This window comes from Diabrotica undecimpunctata, chromosome 5 (genome assembly GCF_040954645.1).
Source record: "Diabrotica undecimpunctata isolate CICGRU chromosome 5, icDiaUnde3, whole genome shotgun sequence".
Lineage (NCBI taxonomy): Eukaryota > Metazoa > Arthropoda > Insecta > Coleoptera > Chrysomelidae > Diabrotica > Diabrotica undecimpunctata.
Genome location: NC_092807.1, coordinates 95,667,155 through 95,687,994, shown reverse-complemented (window position 1 = coordinate 95,687,994; position 20,840 = coordinate 95,667,155). Strand labels below are relative to the sequence as shown.

The window sequence follows — 20,840 nt, the reverse complement described above, 5'->3', positions numbered from 1 at the left end:
AGCTGCGACGACGCTAGGAACAACAAGGAAGCCCATACAGGCGACCATATCAGGGATAGGCTCGTCAGGAGAAAAAACAGCCAAAAACTTTTAATCGAAACTCATTACGAAAGTGACTTCGAGATGGAAATAGAAGCACTAGTACTACCGAAGATAACAAGGAATTTACCGGAACAGGATATAATTCTACCGGACTATAACGAGAAAAATGCAATACTGGCAGATCCAAGATATTACAAGGTAGGGAAGATAGACTTACTACTAGGAGTAAAAGAATACAGTTACATATTGACAGAAGGGATGCACAGAATAAGTAATGGACTCCTGAGTCAAAACACCAAACTAGGATGGATAGTTTCGGGAATAGCACGAGAAAGGGAGAATATAAAAGCAGAAGTATGCTGTATGATATCAAGACAAGAAATGGACGTACAAATAAAGAACTTCTGAGAATTAGAAGAAGTAAATCAGGACACAAGTTTCTCAGTGGAAGAACAAGAATGTGAAGAACTGTATCGACAGACTGTAAAAAGGAATGAAGAAGGGAGATACGAAGTAAAAATTCCGTTTAGGGAAGACGTCGCAAAGTTAGGAGAATCTAAACAGCAAGCATTCGCCAGATTGATGCAACTAGAAAGGAAGTTTGCAAAAGACAAACAGTTAGAAGCGAATTACAGACAATTCATGGAAGATTATGAAAACCAAGGTCATATGGTAATAGCAGAAAACCAGGGAGATGGGTACTACTTACCTCATCATCCAGTGAGAAAAGAGGACAGTACTACAACGAAAATAAGAGCCGTGTTTAATGCATCAAGCAAAAGCTCATCGGCAGTAAGCCTGAATGATATTATGCACACAGGGCCGAAATTACAACAAGATTTGACAAATATACTATTACGATGGAGATCCAATAAGATAGCATACTCAGCGGATCTGGAAAAAATGTTTAGACAAATCAGAATGGCAGAAGAAGACCAAAAATATCAAAAAATTTTGTGGAGAAAGGACACAAAGGACCACATACAAGAGTATAACTTAACGACGGTGACATACGGCACGGCCGCAGCACCCTTTTTAGCATTAAGAACAATACAACAATTACAAGAAGACGAAGGAGCGAGGTTCCCGTTGGCATCGAAAATTGTAAAAGAAAACATGTATGTAGACGATATACTAGGAGGAGCTGAGACAGTGCAGGAAGCAGAAACAGCCCAAAAGGAATTAATACAACTGTTCAGAAAAGGAGGTTTCATTCTTAGAAAATGGTTGAGCAACGAAGAAAAAATAAAGGAGAACGTACCGGAGGATATGAGGAACGTAGACTCCAAGGCATTCAAACAAGAAGACGTACGGAAAACGTTAGGAATACACTGGTCACCTAAAGAGGATATAATCACATTCAAAATAGGGATAACGACGGCAAAGAAAATAACGAAAAGACACGTACTGTCAGAAGTAGCAAAACTATACGACCCACTGGGATGGATAGCACCTGTAGTAATTCAGGCGAAGATGTTCATACAGGAATTATGGGAGCAAAAGACCAGTTGGGATAAAGAATTAACTAGCAACCAACAAAGCAGGTGGAATACATACCAGGCGCAATTAGTAAATCTGGAGAAAATAACATTGCCCAGGTGGAACAACTTAAGCAAGATAAACAGAGTAGAACTACATGGATTTGCAGATGCGTCTATGAAAGGATATGGAGCGGTAATCTACTCAAGGGTATTAGGCCCAGAAATTAAAACGAATCTAATGATAGCAAAATCGAAAGTCGCACCATTGAAAGGGAAAACGACGTTACCGAGGCTCGAGCTGTGTGCCGCGGTACTACTAGCAAATTTAATGAAGAAAACCCTACAAGCATTGAACAGGGAAAACATTGAGGTATATGCATGGTCGGACTCAACGATAACCCTGGCTTGGATAAGGGGATCATCAAAAAGGTGGAAAATGTTCGTCGCCAACAGAGTAGAGGAAATAAGAGGCGTTATAGGACCGAAAAATTGGCATAAGGTAGATACAAAGGAAAATCCAGCGGACATCCTCTCACGTGGAAGTACCGTATCAGAATTATTAGAAGCAGAGCTATGGTGGAAGGGACCAACTTGGCTGACTAGTAACAAAACTTTAACGTAGGAATCAGAAGAAATACCAGAGACAAATGAGGAGGAAGTCAAAACGAAAATAACGGTGCACACGACAACGATAAAGGAGGACATATGCGAGAGATTCTCAAATTTAGAAAGAATGAGAAGAGTACTTTCATACTGTAGGAGATTTGCAGACAAATGCAGAAAAAAGAAGGACAATGGACAAAGTCAGCTTACAGTCCAAGAATTAGAGGAAACGCTATTAAAGGTGATAAAGCACACACAGCACGCCTACTTCAAACAAGAAATAAATAAGCTAGAGAAGAAACAGCAATTAGACAAGAAAAATAAATTAGCGTCATTGGTACCATTCCTGGATAGACAAGGAATTCTAAGAGTCACCGGAAGACTGAGACACACGAATCTAAAGTACGGAGAAAAACATCCGATAATTTTGCCAAAGGATAGTGCATTAACAAAGTTACTTATAACAGATAGTCACGCAAGAAATCTACATAGCGGATTACAACAAACACTACAGTACATAAAAAGGAAATACTGGATAATCAACGGCAGAAGAACCGTGAAAGATCATCTAGCAAAATGTTTAAGGTGCAGGAGGTATAAAAGCCAAGCAGCACAACAATTAATGGAAGATCTACCGAAAGACAGAGTGAACCTGAGTCATCCCTTTACTAACACAGGGATAGATTATGCCGGGCCATTAAAAATAAGTACCACGAGAGGCAGAGGACAGAGGAGCTATAAGGGCTACATCTCAGTATTTGTGTGTCTGTCAACGAAGGCAGTACACCTTGAGGTAGTAAGCGATATGTCTACGGATGCATTCATCGCAGCGTTCAAGAGATTTACGGCACGCAGAGGACAGTGCAACAACGTATACAGCGATAACGGAACCACATTCGTAGGAACAGCAAATTTGTTGAAAAAAAGGAAATCAAAAAATATATGACGAGATAAAACAAGGATTACTGGCACTAGGTACCCAGTGGCATGTCATACCTGCATATGCACCACATTTCGGAGGATTATGGGAGAGCGCAGTGCGAATAATGAAATATCACTTGAAAAGAATCATCGGGGAAACAGTTCTAACATATGAAGAATTGAGTACGGTGCTGGCACAAATAGTAGCATGTATGAACTCGAGACCATTATGTGGGTCATCAGAAGACCCTGAAGGGAAAATAGCCCTGACACCAGCTCACTTCCTTATAGGGAGAGAAATTATATTACCAAATCGGGAAGAAGAGCTTACGACTTATTTGAATATGCCGACGAGGTGGAGACTATTGGAGAAAATAAAAAGAGACTTCTGGAAAATTTGGAAACAGGAATACCTGCACCAATTACAACAGAGAAATAGATGGCATAAGGTGCACCCTAACATAAAAGAAGAAGAAATAGTTATAATTAAAGAAGAGGATACACCTCCAGGCAGATGGCCATTAGCGAGGGTAACAGAAACACACCCTGGAGCGGAGGGATTAACCAGAGTAGTAACAGTGAGAAAGGCAAACGGGAAACTGACTAAAAGACCCATACATAAGCTAATACGACTGGAAGAAGAGAAACAGGAAAAGCCGAAGATGGCAGCAGCACTAAGATGGAAGAAAATACTAGTAGCTATAATGTTTTTAACGATGTTAAAACCTATAAAGGCAGAACCGTATAAAATATATAATCCGGTACCAGGATTTTTCACAGAAGACCTTGGAGAGGTCGTCATAGACCGGGGAACATTTCGAATAAAGGTGTTACTCGAAAAAGGAAGAATTCGAACAGAGCACCAACTAATAGGAAATATGATACAAGGCGTACGAGAACTGTGTCATGAGATAAAAATCGTGAATTGTAAGGATATAATAGAGAAGTTAGAGGAAGGACAAAGAAAGGCGGAGTCAGTAAGCGAGGGGTTGACAGTAGAAATAAAAGGAAGGGAAAGAAGAGGAATATTAGGAACAATATTAACCTCAGTATTTGGAGTCAATGACGAAGCCTACAGTAACATTGAAGCATTAGATAATAACCAAAAGGAGCTAATAAAGGGATCACAGCACCAGGCGAAGATAATGTTAGAAACAATAACATCAATCAATCACACAGAGAACAGGATAAACGAGCAAATGAACAAGTTTAATAAAGCACTAATCACAGGTCTACAAGAAATATCTAAAGGACTTAACGAAGTAGAAGACAAAGCACAAAAACTAGAAACCGAATATAGCACTTTACGAATACAAACGATAGCATTACAAGTTATGGACTTAATAAACGAATATACTCAATTTTACGAGGGAATATTAAACCTTCACTATAACCACGGACACTTCATTGATATAGTGAAACCGGGTGAAATAACCAAATTAATAGGGAAAGCAGGGCAGATACTGCCTCAAGGGGTCGAAATACGACGACAACCCATTATAGAAACAGAAGTCAGTCATGACGACAGATATATAACAGTCATCGGCTACTTCATAGTGACAGGGAAAAATAAGTACAGCATGCTCAAAGTCACGGCCATACCACTTAACGTTGAGGGGTCGGTGTTGCGCACATTTGTCGCCCCAAGAAATCTACTGGTCGTAGATTATAACACACTGCACTACTTCGAATTGACCGCGGAAGATAGAAAAAGGTGCTTACTGTTGACAAAGGCGCAGATAGCGTGCTCACCAACGGCTATAAGAAACATGGATACCCAACCAAACTGCATACTTGAAGAAATTTATGAGCGATCTAAGAATAGCACATGTCCAGTGGTAGCCAGGACAATACAGACAGCTCAATGGAGTAAGATGGGTACTCCCAACCTCTGGCTAGTTATCACGCCAGTCACGATACACATATCCATTATTTGCGATGGAAATCGGAGCGAAAGAGTACTGGAACGAGTCACATTCCTGAAGCTTTCACCCAAATGTATCGCCCAAACGAAAAATATTATATTACTCCCCACTAGCAGTGGGGTGGACAGAGCAGTGACGAGTTACCTGAAGTCACCAATCACTCCCGTGGCCCAACTGGTGGCGAGTACACCCCGCAGGTTTAACACGCCTCTAAACACCTACCTTGACATACCAGGAGGAGAGCTACGTCATGTGTTACTTGAGGAGAAGAGTCTGGAACAAGACATGACGCATACGCAGTGGCGATCGATTCACGAATCTAATTGGCATTATTTTGTGGCCACCGGGATCATTACTATAATGGTAATAATTGGGATACTCACGTTATGGAAGTACCGTCCTGTTGCACGACTATGTCGTTCAGGGAATCCACAAACTCAGACTAACGAACAGGAAGTACCTGTATTAGTTAGTAATCGGTACAACAATGTACCGTCGACTTCCCAAGCTGACATCCCACTTTCCACATTTTCATCCAATTGCCCTAATTTTAATCTAGAGATAGAGTCGGACATTGATAGCTAGGGTACGGTTGGAAGATTATTGATTATTCTTAAACTATTTATAATTTATCATGTTTGAATTTTACTATGTTATGTAATACTTATATGTAAACTTTGAGTATTGACACTTGGGCTAGATTGCCCGATTCCGCAGTATGTCCAATATCAAATCTTCAGAATTCATATCCGAAATTGGACAGTATAATTTTATCACCCAGTAGACCGAATGAATCTATTTGTTATTAAATACACACACGTAGTTAATTAGGTTACATACACATTTGGTCAATTATCAATAATATAATTTGGACATCAGTCAAAAGTGCTGACAAAGTTAAACAATTTACATAAATTAAATACACATATCACGCGAGGTCCGCGAATATATTGACCCAATTAAAACTTATATAAAACTAAGATCTCTTGCCTAGAGAAGCATTCAATCAATATTCACTCAACAAACTTGATAGTCTTCAACGATCAACTTCATCAGTCTCTACTCAAAGTAATCCCGGGTCAACACCCATAGTGTACGTCTCAACAATAAACTCTGCTACTATTATTTGGTGTTTCCATTACAACTGAACGAACATCTTCACTGAGCCAACGAAAGGGATTTGTTCACTAAATTTTAAATTTACCTTTATTCAGAGCATTAATAGTAAAAACGTCCCGCCATTATTTCTTGTTCAAAATAATCTATCTTATATGAAAGCTTATTAGCTTTCTACAGACTATAGTTGTTTTGGCACAGCACAATTACAATACACAACAATAATTAGTTTTTAAAGCTATTAATCTAAATTTAATATGTATTTATATATACAATTTATTAATATATAAATATATTATGATCAAATTGTGTAAGAAATCAAAACATAAACAACATTCTTACTCTAAAAAGCGGCAACACTTTAAACAATTTTGCCACACGCTGAACTGTCAAAAAATTTGAATTATTCCCATATCAGTTGTGTACAATTGTCTAATATATTTAATTAAAATTATTATTATGTGGAATATTAGACTTTCATAGTTATTTCATAAAAGTTATATTATTAATAATAACAAATGTTTTTGGTTATTTAATCAATATAATTCTAAAATTCCCAATATAATGATGATTACATTTATCTGATTATTATACCATGTTGACGCCTATGAAAGATCGAACAGTTCTGTATGGGTTTCGTATTATTAGCTGTGTTAGGAAAATTTAAACTCTAAAGGCGCGTACAGACCTACAAACGCATGCGGTGAGCAGCCACGAATACACATACGTGTGCAAATGTGGACGGCGCTTTCGTAACCTCTCGCCGCATGCGTTGCTTCTCGCGAATGACTTGAGCACACATGCTGCGAGCCAGAGTGGTGTCGGTTTTTTCGCACACATCAAAGAAACATACGTGTGCGTTCGCGCTCAGTTTAGACGGATAGCGTGGGGATTTGTTGCATTTGCAAGACATGTTCGGATTTATTGAGTTTTATTTATTTTATTGATTTATGTGTAAAATGGAGTGGTCAAATGAACAATGTTTGCAATTAATAGGTTTGTATGAAGAAAACCCTATATTGTGGGATCCAAAAAATAAGTTTTATTATTCAAAAACAAAAAAAAGAAGATGCATGGGAGTCGATTTCAAGAAATCTTGTTATAGATTCAGCAGTTGTGAAGAAGAAAATGAGTAGCTTACTTGGGTCTTTTAGGGCTCAAAGGAGCTGCAAGAGGTCCGTGGGTACAGACAAAGGTATTTTATAGGTTATTTCGGTTGTTATGGAAGATAAAGCATTGCGGTTTTAACGAACTTGTGCTACTTTTTCGTCAAACTTTTAATGCTGCAAACAAAAATGGGCTACCAAGGTTTTTGAGATGCCAGTTGAAAATAAAAATTAGTGTATAAATATACAAATGTGGTACATCATTAAATCCCCTGTGGCCAGAAATCTTAATGTTATCAGTAAACGTTCTTTAACAGGTATGGCTTTTCTTAAGACTGTGTTGTTTTTCTTTATTACGGGGCCTATATCGTTTAAAAGGCGTTCAAAGTCTTCTACTGACATACGTGTAAAATTTTGAAATTGTCCAGTATTACGTTCTAACGCCAAATCTGCTAGTAAATCGGGCTTCATTTGTAGGGTTCTTCTTTTAAATAAATGCGTCGTCCACCATCGCCTATTTTTCCTTTATTTTTTCTTTTTTAATGAACTAATAACCACAAACGCTGCACTAACCATAAGCTGCTCCTCAGACATTTTTTCACGAATGGATGGAGCGCCTTGAGCACGCAAACATATGCGATGATTTCTAATTTCAACGAATGCTTTGAGCGCGAATGGTTTGAGTACGCACGCATATGCATGGCTTCTCACCGCATGCGTGTGCTAGTCTGTACGCGCCTTAAGGTTGACGTTCTGGAAATTTTAAATATAAGTGATGTCACTTTATATAAATTGTGACGTGCACGCATTTTTATATGAAAAATACTGGCTAATGCATCATCCTGGAAAGCCAATTACTATTTCTCTAGTGTTGGGGAGAAAGGGCATAAGTCGAAATCTGTTGTTTTTCAGGAGGATTTATTAAAGGTTTCATTATTTTCGTATAAATCCATTTTTAAATTAAACTTACATTTTATACTAATATTATAATACGATATATTAACCAAACCTATAGACAATAATAAAGTAGGTTATATCTTTTCAAATTGATGATTTTTGATTAACTTAAGTCTTCTGGATCTGACTTTGATTGTGATTGCTGACTTAAGTCTATATGAACTAACATGCTACCCATTAAGTACAGTAATATTGACAAGACTCTTATTATGGTTAAATAATAATAAGTATGGCAGTATTCGAATAACATATAGAAACACAGGCAAATACAAAAACGTAAAATAATGGATGACGTTTTATTCGCTGAAAAAAACCATACAAGTAAAATACATCACTGCAAATGTTTATTACGTATGTACCTCTTCGAAGTCTGGATCTAGGTCTTCTAAATCTGGGTCAACGTCAGTTGTTGCATTTGAATGTACAAGTTTCTCATAAAAGTCTTTACACATCTGGAATAAGGGGTAGTAATTCCAAGAGATCATCTTGCAACCGGACGGCCACGGCGATTTAAATTCAGAATTGAGTAGTCTTCTGTTTCTTGAAGTGATTTTTTATAATATAATATCAGTCCCTGTTTCTTTGTGTATCTGAGCCATTTGCAGTCGTGCCATAGAAATTTTCGTTTTTCACTATCTTGTTTTCTTTTGACAAAGACACTTTTCAACAAGGCTACAAAGTCATAAAAAACATCTTGTGACATTTCAAGCACTTGGAAAGGTTTCTTTTTATTTGCGCATTGTATTAATGTCGCCCAATCATGTGGATGTGATATTTGCATACCACTTGTTTTTTTTTGTTTTTCGATTACGGAATGATCCGCATCACATTCCATGTGTGAGTGGCCTGACACAAGAAATTTGTGATCGATTTCTTCTAAGGAATTTTTCATTTGAACAACAGTTAAGAACATACTTGCTACGTAGAAATTCTTATTTTGTCCACCGCAAGTATCCGAGTACAAAATCACTTTCTTCACTTCGGCTGGCAAATTCATAAGCTCCTTAAAAAGACACGAAGCAATTTCGTTTGCTCCTCTCATTGCCATCAACTCGTGCCATAAATATCATGAAGCAAAACCATTTCCACAATTGTATATTGTAAGATTGTAGGTCCAATATTTTTTTTTGTAAAATGAAACCGATGTTTCTAAAAACGGTGTCGGAAGACACTGTTGTAGGTCCAATGTATAGCACAACACTGGGTGGTCTTCCATTGCTAATTTTTTGTCTTTACTTTTACAAGTATATGCTAAGTCGGCTTCTTTATGATGCTTTGTTTGTTGTTCTTGTATTTTTGTTTTCCTCATCATTGGCGATAGTCAACTCCATTTTCAAAACTTCACATTTGTGACATACATCCGTTTTTGGCTTTTTAAAAGCCAGGTTAAGCTTGTGAAACTCGACTTCGTAAATTGTGCGACTAACTGGCTCAGCTGTGGCTGCACGGTACACTCTATACATTTTAGTCAAATTGAGGTCAACAGGTAAATACAACTTACTATTCACTCGGCGTGTATAATGACTTTCGTATTTGGGGAATGAGTTTATATGGATTATAACTTGTTGTATTCGCTCAGGAGACGTTTTGTTTTTGGGTATACACTTTCCGCGATTATCGTCCTTGACTACAACAGTTTTACTTTGCGCTGAATAAATTTTTCGGATTCATCTAACGTTCCTTGAAAACATTTTTTGCACACCAATTTTCGTTGTCCGTCAATTTCAAAGGCGTATTTGTAAGTTACTACTCTTTCCTTGCCGCTATTGGGTGTTCTTATGCGACGACATTTAATGTCTTGGGAAGTGACACATCTACTTATATAACTCATTCGGCGTTCATGGGTGCCAAGTCGCCAATATTCATCAAATATAGTTTTTCTTAAATCAGCATTTAACCATACATTGCATTTCATTCTGCATGGTACTACCTTCTTAATCTCACGTTTTCGCTGAATTTTTCCTTTAGCAGTTATTCTTTACCAGTGTTTCGTTTTACTTTTCTTTCTGTTTTTAGTTTCCTCGCATAAGGTTTAAATCTGCAGCACTTTCTGTTGTTCGTCAATTTGTTCACTTTCTTCGGCTATATGCAAGCATATTGCATCTTGCTGATTACTTTGGTTGTTACGCTGTTGTAAAATATTTTTATTGAGCATGTATGTACTAGTATTCTGAAATGTATTACTCCTAGTGGAAGGAGCAGTTTCAAGGTCGCTGTCATCACTTTCATAATCACCATCACTTTGTTTCATTTCAAATACTGGGTCGGCATCACTATCATATCCATCACTATCTCGAAACTCCCATTCTTGTTGATGTCTATTATCTGAAAATAATATCACATTTTATAGTTATACCTAAGTTTTTGTAAAATTTCGGTTTTATTTTATTAATAGGAGAATAGTAGTCGTTTATGTGTGGTCAGTGCACAATACAAATAACATAATATTCAATTTCGAGATTAACAACTTCAAAATATTAATCTGCACACTCTGTATATAAATGTATAATATAAAGAATGACCACTATTTAAAGAATTATTGATTTTAATAAACATACCTAATATTACACATAACTTCAAATTTTGCAATAAAACTCATTTTTACAGATAAAACAGTATTAAACGGTAACATACCACTATTTTGCTCCTTAATCATCTTCATAATTCTTTTACATCTTTCTGACATTTTTACGTTCGCAAAAACACAATACAAATTTTTATCACTGAAAAGCAATACGTGTTTGTTATTGTAACGGGTCATACGGAATTAAGTCAGCCTGTCCTTGGCAAGTGTAAATATACGGTTGTAAGGTTGCAGCGGTAAAAAAGAGTTTAGTCAACATAAGTCCGGTTTTACAGGACTTGCGTCTATTAGATCAATAGAGATTAAAGCTGTTAGAAATACAATAGACTTATGTCCTTTGGATCACAACTAAATTGATTAAATTCCATGTCGCCAGTGTACTTAAGTCAATATAGTAAAAATTTGACTTATGCCCTTTTTCCCAAACACTAGAGATTCATGAAGTTGCAGGTTGTGTGGGCGAAGCATACCAGAAGGCAATGCCTCAGGAAATATTACCTCAGCCTTTAAAAAATGTGGAATATATCCATTCGACGGGGAAATATTCACAGACATCAACTTTTTGCCATGCTCCGTCACTGATAGACGTCAGTTGCCAATGGGTAACCAAACCCCCCTCGCGATCCAGTTCACGAGGAACCTAGAGAGAAAAAAAAATAGATTTATAACTCCGGAAGAGATTCGCAGATATCCTAAGGCTGAACCTAGAAAAGAAACATCCAAAAGCCGAAGAAAGGGAAAAAGTATGATAGCTACTGACACTCCAGAGAAACTTGAGCTGGAAGAAAGGCAGAATAAAAAACATAAAAATATAGGGGCAATAAATTTGCAGAAAGCAAAAAGTGTTAAACGAAAGATGAAAGAGAGTGATAAATATGAAGCAGATGAAGAATGGCATTCCGATGCATCATCTGAACATTTTGAACCGGAAGTAGATCCAACAGCTTTTGAAGATTTATCAAGAACTCCTAAGGTCTGTAATGCCATACTGTAACATTACGTGTGTCTGTAAGTGTGTGAGAGTAACTGTCACGTGACAGTTACTCTTAATTAACAATGGTCTCAATAGGTATCAACATTAAGATTCTTCTGCTACAAAAAAATTTGAAATTACCTACTGACTTATTTTTTAATTTAATTTATTATACAGGGTGAGTCAATTCTATACTTACTTATGTTTATGCATTTTTATTCATATCTCGAGTTCGACAAAAGCTATTTACATGCGGTCTGCGCCATTTTGTTACTAATTTAATCCAGTTTCATTATAATTTACAATAAATAGGTGTTTCCATTGAACATTTTGAAGAAAAACAAATTTTAATTTTTTCTACTCAAAAGTACCCTCTACCTATGACAATTATTTTATAGTAGATGTAAATTAATTCATCCACACTCTTTCTATTGACACCAATTTCGTTAAAATCGGTTGATCCAAACCAAAGGTATAGGTATTTATCCACAAATACTTTCTTACTCTCCCCAACCCTTTATTTGAAAAAATAAAAAAAAAGTACTTGAACAACTTTGTGCAGAATTTAGGCCTCTTTCTAGTTTACTTATTTAACACTTGGTATAATTGGGCATATTTCCCAAAAAACTGGTTTTCAAAGTTTTCTTCACAGGTTACGCCCCCAAGCGGTTAACCCAGGAACTTGAAAGTTATTTCCAGCGATTTCTCTTGGCCACTTTTACTAAGGAATTTTTTCTCCTAAAGTTATAACATGAATAGTTTCTGATATATAGCCGAGAGATCGGCTTATTGGACCACCCGGTACAATAATTTGGCATATTTTAAATTTCGAGTTATATTTTTGTATATCTTTACAATCTCCTCATTCGTTGCTATCCTTTTTCTCATCATATCTACGTATAGGTTTTCCTACCTTAGCTAACGTACGAAGAATACCGATAATTTTTTTTTACTAAATTACATTTTATTGGCACTGTTTTGTTTTACAAATCACTGAATTTCACCCACGAAATTTACAATTGGGAGGTTAAAATTTATTTTGGGTGGGACTTGCGACATGGCCGTTCGTGGCAATTAATTTTATCAATTATTTTTTATATTTCTAGAAGATTAATACCCCATTTCAGCACCCCCTCTGGATCGCGTATGGGTGTCACGGCACCTACGGTAAACACCCATATGCATTAGCTGCTTATTCAAATGAAGACATTATATTTCTAAGATGCCCGTTTAAATAAACACGATTTATTAAAAATATTTTATTTTATAAAAAATATATTACACAAATCCTTCTTCTGTAAACTTAACATCACAAAAATTAACTTCTGGCATTAACTTAATAGCTTTGGTTAGAGTCATTCTACAATTATTCTTATCCTTTTTCAAACATATCCTAACATTTGGCATCCCAGACCAGTAAGTGCCACAAGAAATTCTCTCTTTCATTACATCGATGTTTTTAAAATCTCCTTCGTTCCACAACGTTATTAAGTTGGTTACAATTATCACCATATTGTGTTCTTTTGCTAAATAATGTAAAATATTTGCTGTGTAACAAAGAAATGCGTTATTTTCAGTTTGATCCGAGGATATGAAACATAGCGGCGGAAGAGAATCGATTATAACCAACTTTATCGGTTTCCCGTTGTCTGCAGAATGTTTTATAAACAGAAGATATTTTAAAAACTCCGATTTTGTTATTACTCGAAGTACTTGTATTCGGCTCATCCTTGCGATAATTTCTTCCTAAAAATTTTAATTTCGATCATTGTTGGTAGATCACTAAAAGTTTTGCACAAATAATGGAAGAAAAACATATTTTTGAGAAAAAAAAAAGTATTTTATTCACCTATAACATTAATAGACTTTTGCATTCGAAGAAATCAATTGTCGAAGCATTTGTGCCAGTCCGAGATAGTAATCTCAAAAATCAGATTTTTGTATGTTTCGACCGCCTCATTTGGTGCATAAAACGTTTACCGCGTAGTTTGTTTTCATTCTCAGGAATGTAAAGAAATCACACGGCCCAACGTCAGGACTGCATGCAGGATGGCCCATCAAATCGATGTTTTCGCCTTCAAATACTCGTATATTATAATGTATAGGAAAGACTTTAAGGTAGGTGTGAACTTGAAACGGTAAGAAATGGGATAAACAATTAAAACGATAGCAATGTTAGTTGCCTGAAATACCTTGTCCAAAATTTAATAGTGGAAGGAATCGAAGCTTAGTGTTTTTATTTGTCCTGCCGTCCTTTTTGACATTTGAAAAAGTGCAAAGATCATTACATTTGGGCGAATTTATTTCAATGACAGCTGTCTATTTTTATTTAGAATATAATAAGTCACAATTTTACTTTTAAACAAGTTTATTTTGACGTTTCGATTTACACTTCGGAAATTGTTCTTAAAATATAAAACATTAATAAATGTTTTGTATTTTGAGAAATGTGTCTTAAAAATTGCTTAAATTTAAATATTAGCTAATATTTGTTAATATAATATAATAATATTGAGAAATTCTCAAAATACAAAACATTAATAACATTTATTAATTAAGTAAAATTGTGGCTTATTCCCTATAAAAATAGTTTTAGGTACCTATGTCCGATATCCCTGTGGGAAGACGGGCCGCTCTAGTAAAATTCTACCAGTACTCCAGGTAGTCATTAGATCAGATAGGCTCGTATATATATTAGCAATTGTGAGTTCTTTGATTTTTGCTGTGATGAATTGAATGCTGCCAGACATGCATTTTCTATGTTATTAGGAATGTATGTCATACAGCTATATGTACAATGATATGTTACACAGAATTTCAAATCCTGGTATTCTGCCTCTATATATTAGATTAATGAGTTTCCCGAATTGTAGTCACATCAAAAATATTTTCTCTCAGGATCTTAAATAGTAACCCCCACTTTGACCTGCCAAGTTCCTCCATGTTTAGTTCACATATTCGGAAGCTTGTTAAATACTCTTTGTTATATACCTAGTTCTGATAAGAAATATTTTTTGTAACTGTTTCCGTTTCCATGCATGTCGATAGGAAATCTTTACAGCTGCCAACTGGCACACTAGCTTATTTGGCATTTGCCAGGGTGCACATGTAAAATTATTTTAGAGATGCGAGCTAGACTACACTCATATATTACCACAGAAACCTATAACAAACTATCAACTAACATAAAAAATATAAATGAGCTTTTTTTGAAGTTAGGTATTATCGTTGAACAGCAATAAAGATATTACTATTATTATTTTTTGAGCATTAGCATGAGCTAAAATAAAAACAAACATACTTTATTTAAATTTGTCAACATCTGCTTCAACTTCAATCCTAAGAAGTCATATTTTGTATCCAGGTACATAATATTACTGTTCGCCTTTGATGCAATGTTTTTTAAAACTGTTAAACAAAATAAACTCTTCCCAGAGGCAGGCAAGCCACATATTTCATAAATATTTCCAGTAAACAACCCTCCCTCTAATATGGAATCCAACCTAAAATTGTAGAACAATACATTGTAGAATAATATGTAGAATGTATTTACACGGTAGAAAAACTGTATGCTTCACTTGGAAAATTCACATAAATAAAATATCTTATTTTTATGGACAGATCAGTTGATTACCTAAACAAATTTTCAATGAAGTTATACAATAGCTGAAAATTGATAATTTTATAATTAATTAGAACATTACTACATACTTTTAAGATGACCAATATTTACAGGCAAACATAAGACGGGTATAAAAGGATTTGTACATAACACAAAAATGATTTTTCCTGCTTTCAAAATTTAATAAACAATTCCTTTTTCTCTAATTGCAGCATTTCTTTGTATGTATGTATCCCATTTAAAGTAGTTCTAAATACTATGGTATCAAGAAAAGCTAGCTATAAACTTGTTTACTTTTTATGTGCATAAAAGTGGTGATCAGATTAAATCAAGTAGGTAAGAGACAAAGTTAAAATATACTCTTATATTTTCAGGTTACAATGGTTATAGTGGACATTATATATATATATTATTTGATTATATGTCTATTTATTAAATATATTACTCTAAGAAAGGATACTGTACAAAAAGATGAGTGTACTCGAAGTAAACATATTTAAAAAATGTATTCATTATATTCTAAACAAACTGATACACATTCAACTTCATATAAAATGAACATTATTGTTGCCTTGCAGGTAGATTGAAGTATATTTTTCAACACACTGTTGCATAAGGTATGTTCTTTTATCAGTATCACCAAGAAACTGTTATAATGGTACAATTAAAACAGTTTATTTCCTTTACTGGCTTATAAAATATTTTATAAAAGCTATAACCATACCTCTCAATTCCTGTGGGAATAAGGGCAAAATTACTTATTATATTTTGATAGTAATCATAGGCACATATTGGTTTGGAATATATCTTTAAAAGTTTCTTTTTTATTTCTAAGACTTCCTAAAACAAAGATATTAGCATATATATTAGTTTAAAATCAAAGAGTGCGTATATAACCCTTACTTTGAGTGTTAAGCTTGTAACCTTTTCAATTTTTTTACTTTCACAATTTAAAAATTGAATAACAGTACCAATTTCGGCCTCATTTAGTAGCTTTAAAACGTTACAACTTAAATTATCGTGTAAACTGGCACTTAAATATTCCATAACCCAATATTCATGCAGCCCCCAGTCCTTTTTTTTGTTTTGTCTGTGTGGTTTCGTTGTTTTTTTAAATTTCAAATTTCTTGAAATATGACAACCAATTATCCAAAACTCTTCTTCTGTTTTTATTAGTTGAGAATATTATTGAATGGGTTTGTGAGTCTAATTAATTTCGATTATTGCTTCCTTATAGATCATTACAAAATACACCAAGATTTAAATAAAACGCAGAATGTCCATTAGAAATATTTATTCTAACATATTTGTATTAATTAGCCCATATTAAAGACAACGTCCAATGGTCGAATGACGTCATTCTCTAAAATAACATTTATGTTTATCTTTCACAGTATATTATGTATCTAGAGAGCTTAGTTAGAATTAAAAAAATAAAAATATATATTGATACATTTTTTATTTATTCTAAAAATGATCGTATACAGTATACAGTTGTGATAGAGCAATATTTTTACAGCATTTTATGGACTTTACTTTAAATTCGAGAACAATGGCAACATTGCTCTTCCAGGGCAAAGTTCTCGGTTCTCGATTGATTTACGCATAGTCAGTGAAGGGAATACGCTTGCGCAGTTAAAAATTTTACTAGGCGTTGCAGATCGGCTTGTCCAGACATCTTTTCAAGGAATGGAATATCGCGTCGCTATGTCATGTAAGACCAATGCGTCATTTTTGCTGAACGCGTAAAATGTAGAAAACAGGTATATTTTGCAATTTTTAAGTTACGTGGACTACCTAATTGTATATTAAAGTATCAGTAAGACGATAATCATATTTTTTACTGCGGATGATTAACCTTAACGTGAATATTTTGTGATTACATGATGGTAAGTATCGACGGTCTAGAAACTTACAAAATGGCGTCTCAAAAATTTCCTTTGTTCATATATTAATATTTTTTGAAAATACTTCTGTATCATACTGTTTTGAAATAAATAATTACGTTTTCAACGAAATTTTATTTGTTTCCAATTATTGTTCCATCCGATGAAAAAAAGAATTTAAAAAAATAGTCTTAGCGCATTTCTAGTGCGTTTATTCATCTCCGATCACAAAACTTCAGTCAATAAAATTTTGCGTCATGAATTGAACCTATTGATTATTAAATCCACTAAATTTTTATCCAGTTACTGCCGTAATAAAATAAATCAAATGGTAAATTTATTTGAAATCATTTTGTGTTGGTTCCGGAAATAGTTTCAAACAAGTCTGGCTTTACCGCCAAAATTAATTTTAACTTTTTTCAGTTTATCCTTTTTTATTACGTCAACCAATGATCTTTCACTTCCTAGTTTACATTTGTTTTTGTTGTTTACTCCTAGCAATTAAAATAATAATTATGATCGTGAAATATTCGTAATTCCGGGTTTTATTGTGCAATAGTTCTCTATTTAACTATATAATGAAATAATTTATGAAAATTATTGAATATTTTTAAGCTGGTTAAGAATATAGAGATTAGACTAAAAAATTGGTAAAAACTGAACTAATGTTATTTTCAGAGATTTCGAAGATGAGTGACGAAACTCCGGGGGTAGGACAGGGTGCTCTGCCCCCGAGAGAGGGCCAAAGCCTTCGACTCCTTGCAGAGCGCCCTACTACTGGTGCTACAGTGAGGGTGGCCCAGGTTGTTGGTGGTCAGTATGTGTTGACAACACAATCACATGGTATGCCAGCTCTAGCACAGGTATTTATGAATTCATTTTCATATCTGTGTATGTTTATGTAAGCTTATTTATTTTTGGGAGATTCCTGAGATCATTTTATTATATGTTTTGTCATAATTTTGAGCCAAAAAATAGGTTATTGTTGGGTTTTATAACCTAAATCAGTTTATTGAAATAATTCTAATCAATGACACTACTTATTTAATGTTTAATCATGCCAATACCATGACTTAGAATATTTTGTTTTATTTACTTGCACAAAATGCAGACTACTGGGCATATGTGTGTTTATAAATTGTTGTTTGTCAGTTTGTGATTACATATTTACATTTGTCAAGGAATCAAATGTATTCATTTTAAATTTTGTATTTACATGACTATTGAATTGTTTTATTTTGTGTAGTATAAAAGTTATAATGTATGGATTTTGTAACTTTTGGTATTATTGCTTTTAAATATGACATCCTAATACAGAACAATTCTCATTGTTTCAATTCCTAAAAATGACAAATGTTGTTTTTAGTGTTTCCCTATAATTACGATAGATTTTAAATATCATTTTAGTTTGTAGATCTCGTCATTAGACAATTACAGTAGATATGATTTAAAATATATTGTCATATTATTTTCTAATCCTTAATCTGTTAATCCATACATAATATTTAAAATATTCAATAAAAAAAAACTGGATGATTCACATGACTTGAACTTAGATAATGATTAAGTATTGGTTGTTTGTATACATTTGCCTATTAACCCTTAAGTACTGACAAATAAAATTGTTACACAAGCATTGACAGGGAGTCAAATTGATTCTTTTGAAAAAATTATCAGAATCAAAACTGTTATGGCCGGTTTCACAAAGTAAACTTACCTTGCTGTTAACATATTACCAGCGGTTACCCTGAAATATAAGTTTCACAATATAAGGTCAACAGCTCGGGTTGTCGTTAACCTACAAATGTTTTAACCCAAAGTAAAAGCGGTGGCTTAGAGCTTGACCTGGATATCCTAACCTAATTTCTAATTTCGTTTTGTTAACATTGACAGAGTGTAGACAAACATGTTAATTATTAATTAATCAGATATGGATTTATATGACGTAAATGCTTTTAGCAGTGAAAATCATTTTGAAGAACTAGACCATGAAGATTTTTTCTGTTCGTTTAGATTCTTAAAGAACACAGTTGAAAATATTTTGGAGCAAATTGAAGATACATTTCTAAAGATAGATCTCTTGGAACATTTTTGTGGGTTCCATTTTATAATTTTAATTTTACTTGGAAGAACAAACTACCACGGTAGAATAGAACTTGAAAATGAGAATATTTGTATATTGTTTTCGATCTAATGTGACAAATGTGTCATAACTCCTCTATAAACATCAGTGACTCATATTATCAAGAAACACATTTTGTTAACAGTTATTAAAAATGGAAACAAAAATGGTACATTCAATAGGCAAGTAACTTCACCAATTAAAGTGCAGGTATACATTTCAAAATAGCAAAAAAAAAATACTAAAAAAATTATTTATTTATTTACGAATGTACCATTTTTACAAATGACTTAGCAGTAATATTGATACTGAAAAAACATAAAAACTTTTCTTAAATCTAACGATGGTAAAAGCTGTAACTTGTAAACATAGGTAATAGTTTAGTTCTCTTCTTGGTTGGAACAATTTACATATTCTCAAGAACATTTCAGAAATATTGGCCTTCTACATTTTATATACAAGTGTCGGAGGCCAAAAACTTAAGAAAGAAGAATATATTTGTTTATTTGTGTTCGTGTTGGTTTTATTTTTGTTTTAATAAAATTTTATTATGTCTAGTGATCCACGAACAACAAAATCTCAAAAAGAGTTTTTGATAAGTTTTTTAAAAGAAAATAAAACAGAAATTAAAATTAATTCTAAATGAATTGGGAAAAGTCCATGTATTATGGGAAAGGATTGATCATATCTCGGATTATCTTTCAATGTAATCTGAATTCACCTCTACAAAAAAAAAATAAAAAATTTGAATTTGAATTGATTATAAAGTAAACTGAGAGTTATATTTCATTATTATTTATTACTTCATCAACTAAAGCTTCGCTAATTATATCATAAAAGCCATTTGTCTTTTTTAATTGTTTATCTGCACTATAATATATAAATAACAAACTAATAATCATATAAACCTAACCAAACAAAAATATTCAAATGATATTTAATGGACTGCTAAAAATAAGAGGGCAAGTTTAGACATCCTCCAAAATATTCCGTTTTAGCGGCAGTTTTAACGGTTTGGGTTATGATTTTAACGGATCCATAAGTTACAGAATACAAAAATAATTTTAGCAGGCACTAAAATTTTAGAGGCTTCTAAAATTTAACGGAAGTGTTACAGAATACATCCCATAATGTTTTCAAAATCATCCGCTTTACTGTCAGAAAAAACAGTTTTATTTTTTGAATTTACTTATTTGGATCATAGTTGGGGTCTTTGTCACTGTCATCAGCTTCTTGCTCACTTTCGGTCTTATGCTCACTCTCCATAATATTCATTTTCATTTCTTTCAATATCACTATTTTTACTGTCTATTTTATCATATCATTGCATTACTTTTTCTTCATAATTAACATCAAGGACACTAATACTTTGGGAAGAACAATCCATGACTGGTATTCACTTTTATAACATTTGTACTGAGGCAGAGTCAATTTGACTCCCAAGTTACATATCTCAATAAATAAAAATGCAACACCCTGCCTTTCTTGAAAACTAAAATATA

The 20,840-nt window shown here is 33.9% G+C and overlaps 2 protein-coding genes across 3 annotated transcripts in view; one reads left to right on the top strand and one right to left on the bottom strand.

Annotated features, from left to right (window-relative positions):
- Positions 1-12,961: 12,961 nt before the first annotated feature.
- LOC140440699 (DNA repair protein RAD51 homolog 4-like) lies at positions 12,962-16,466 on the bottom strand. The gene is made up of 4 exons (XM_072531062.1): positions 16,234-16,466; positions 16,055-16,170; positions 15,010-15,211; positions 12,962-13,454 (listed from the first exon to the last, which is right to left on the bottom strand). The coding sequence occupies exons 1-4, from the start codon at positions 16,375-16,377 to the stop codon at positions 12,987-12,989; spliced, it is 930 nt and encodes a 309-aa protein (XP_072387163.1). The 5' UTR covers positions 16,378-16,466; the 3' UTR covers positions 12,962-12,986.
- Positions 16,467-16,948: 482 nt separating this feature from the next.
- The window catches only part of dom (domino helicase), a 72,697-nt gene continuing 68,805 nt past the window's right edge, over positions 16,949-20,840 (top strand). The window contains exons 1-2 of one of the 2 annotated variants that reach the window (XM_072532274.1): positions 16,949-17,093; positions 17,895-18,079. In XM_072532274.1, coding sequence (XP_072388375.1) covers positions 17,906-18,079 — 174 coding nt within the window. In that variant the 5' untranslated portion in view covers positions 16,949-17,093; positions 17,895-17,905. Of the gene's footprint in view, positions 17,220-17,894; positions 18,080-20,840 lie in introns of both variants that reach the window. The other variant, XM_072532273.1, reaches the window with a different exon arrangement.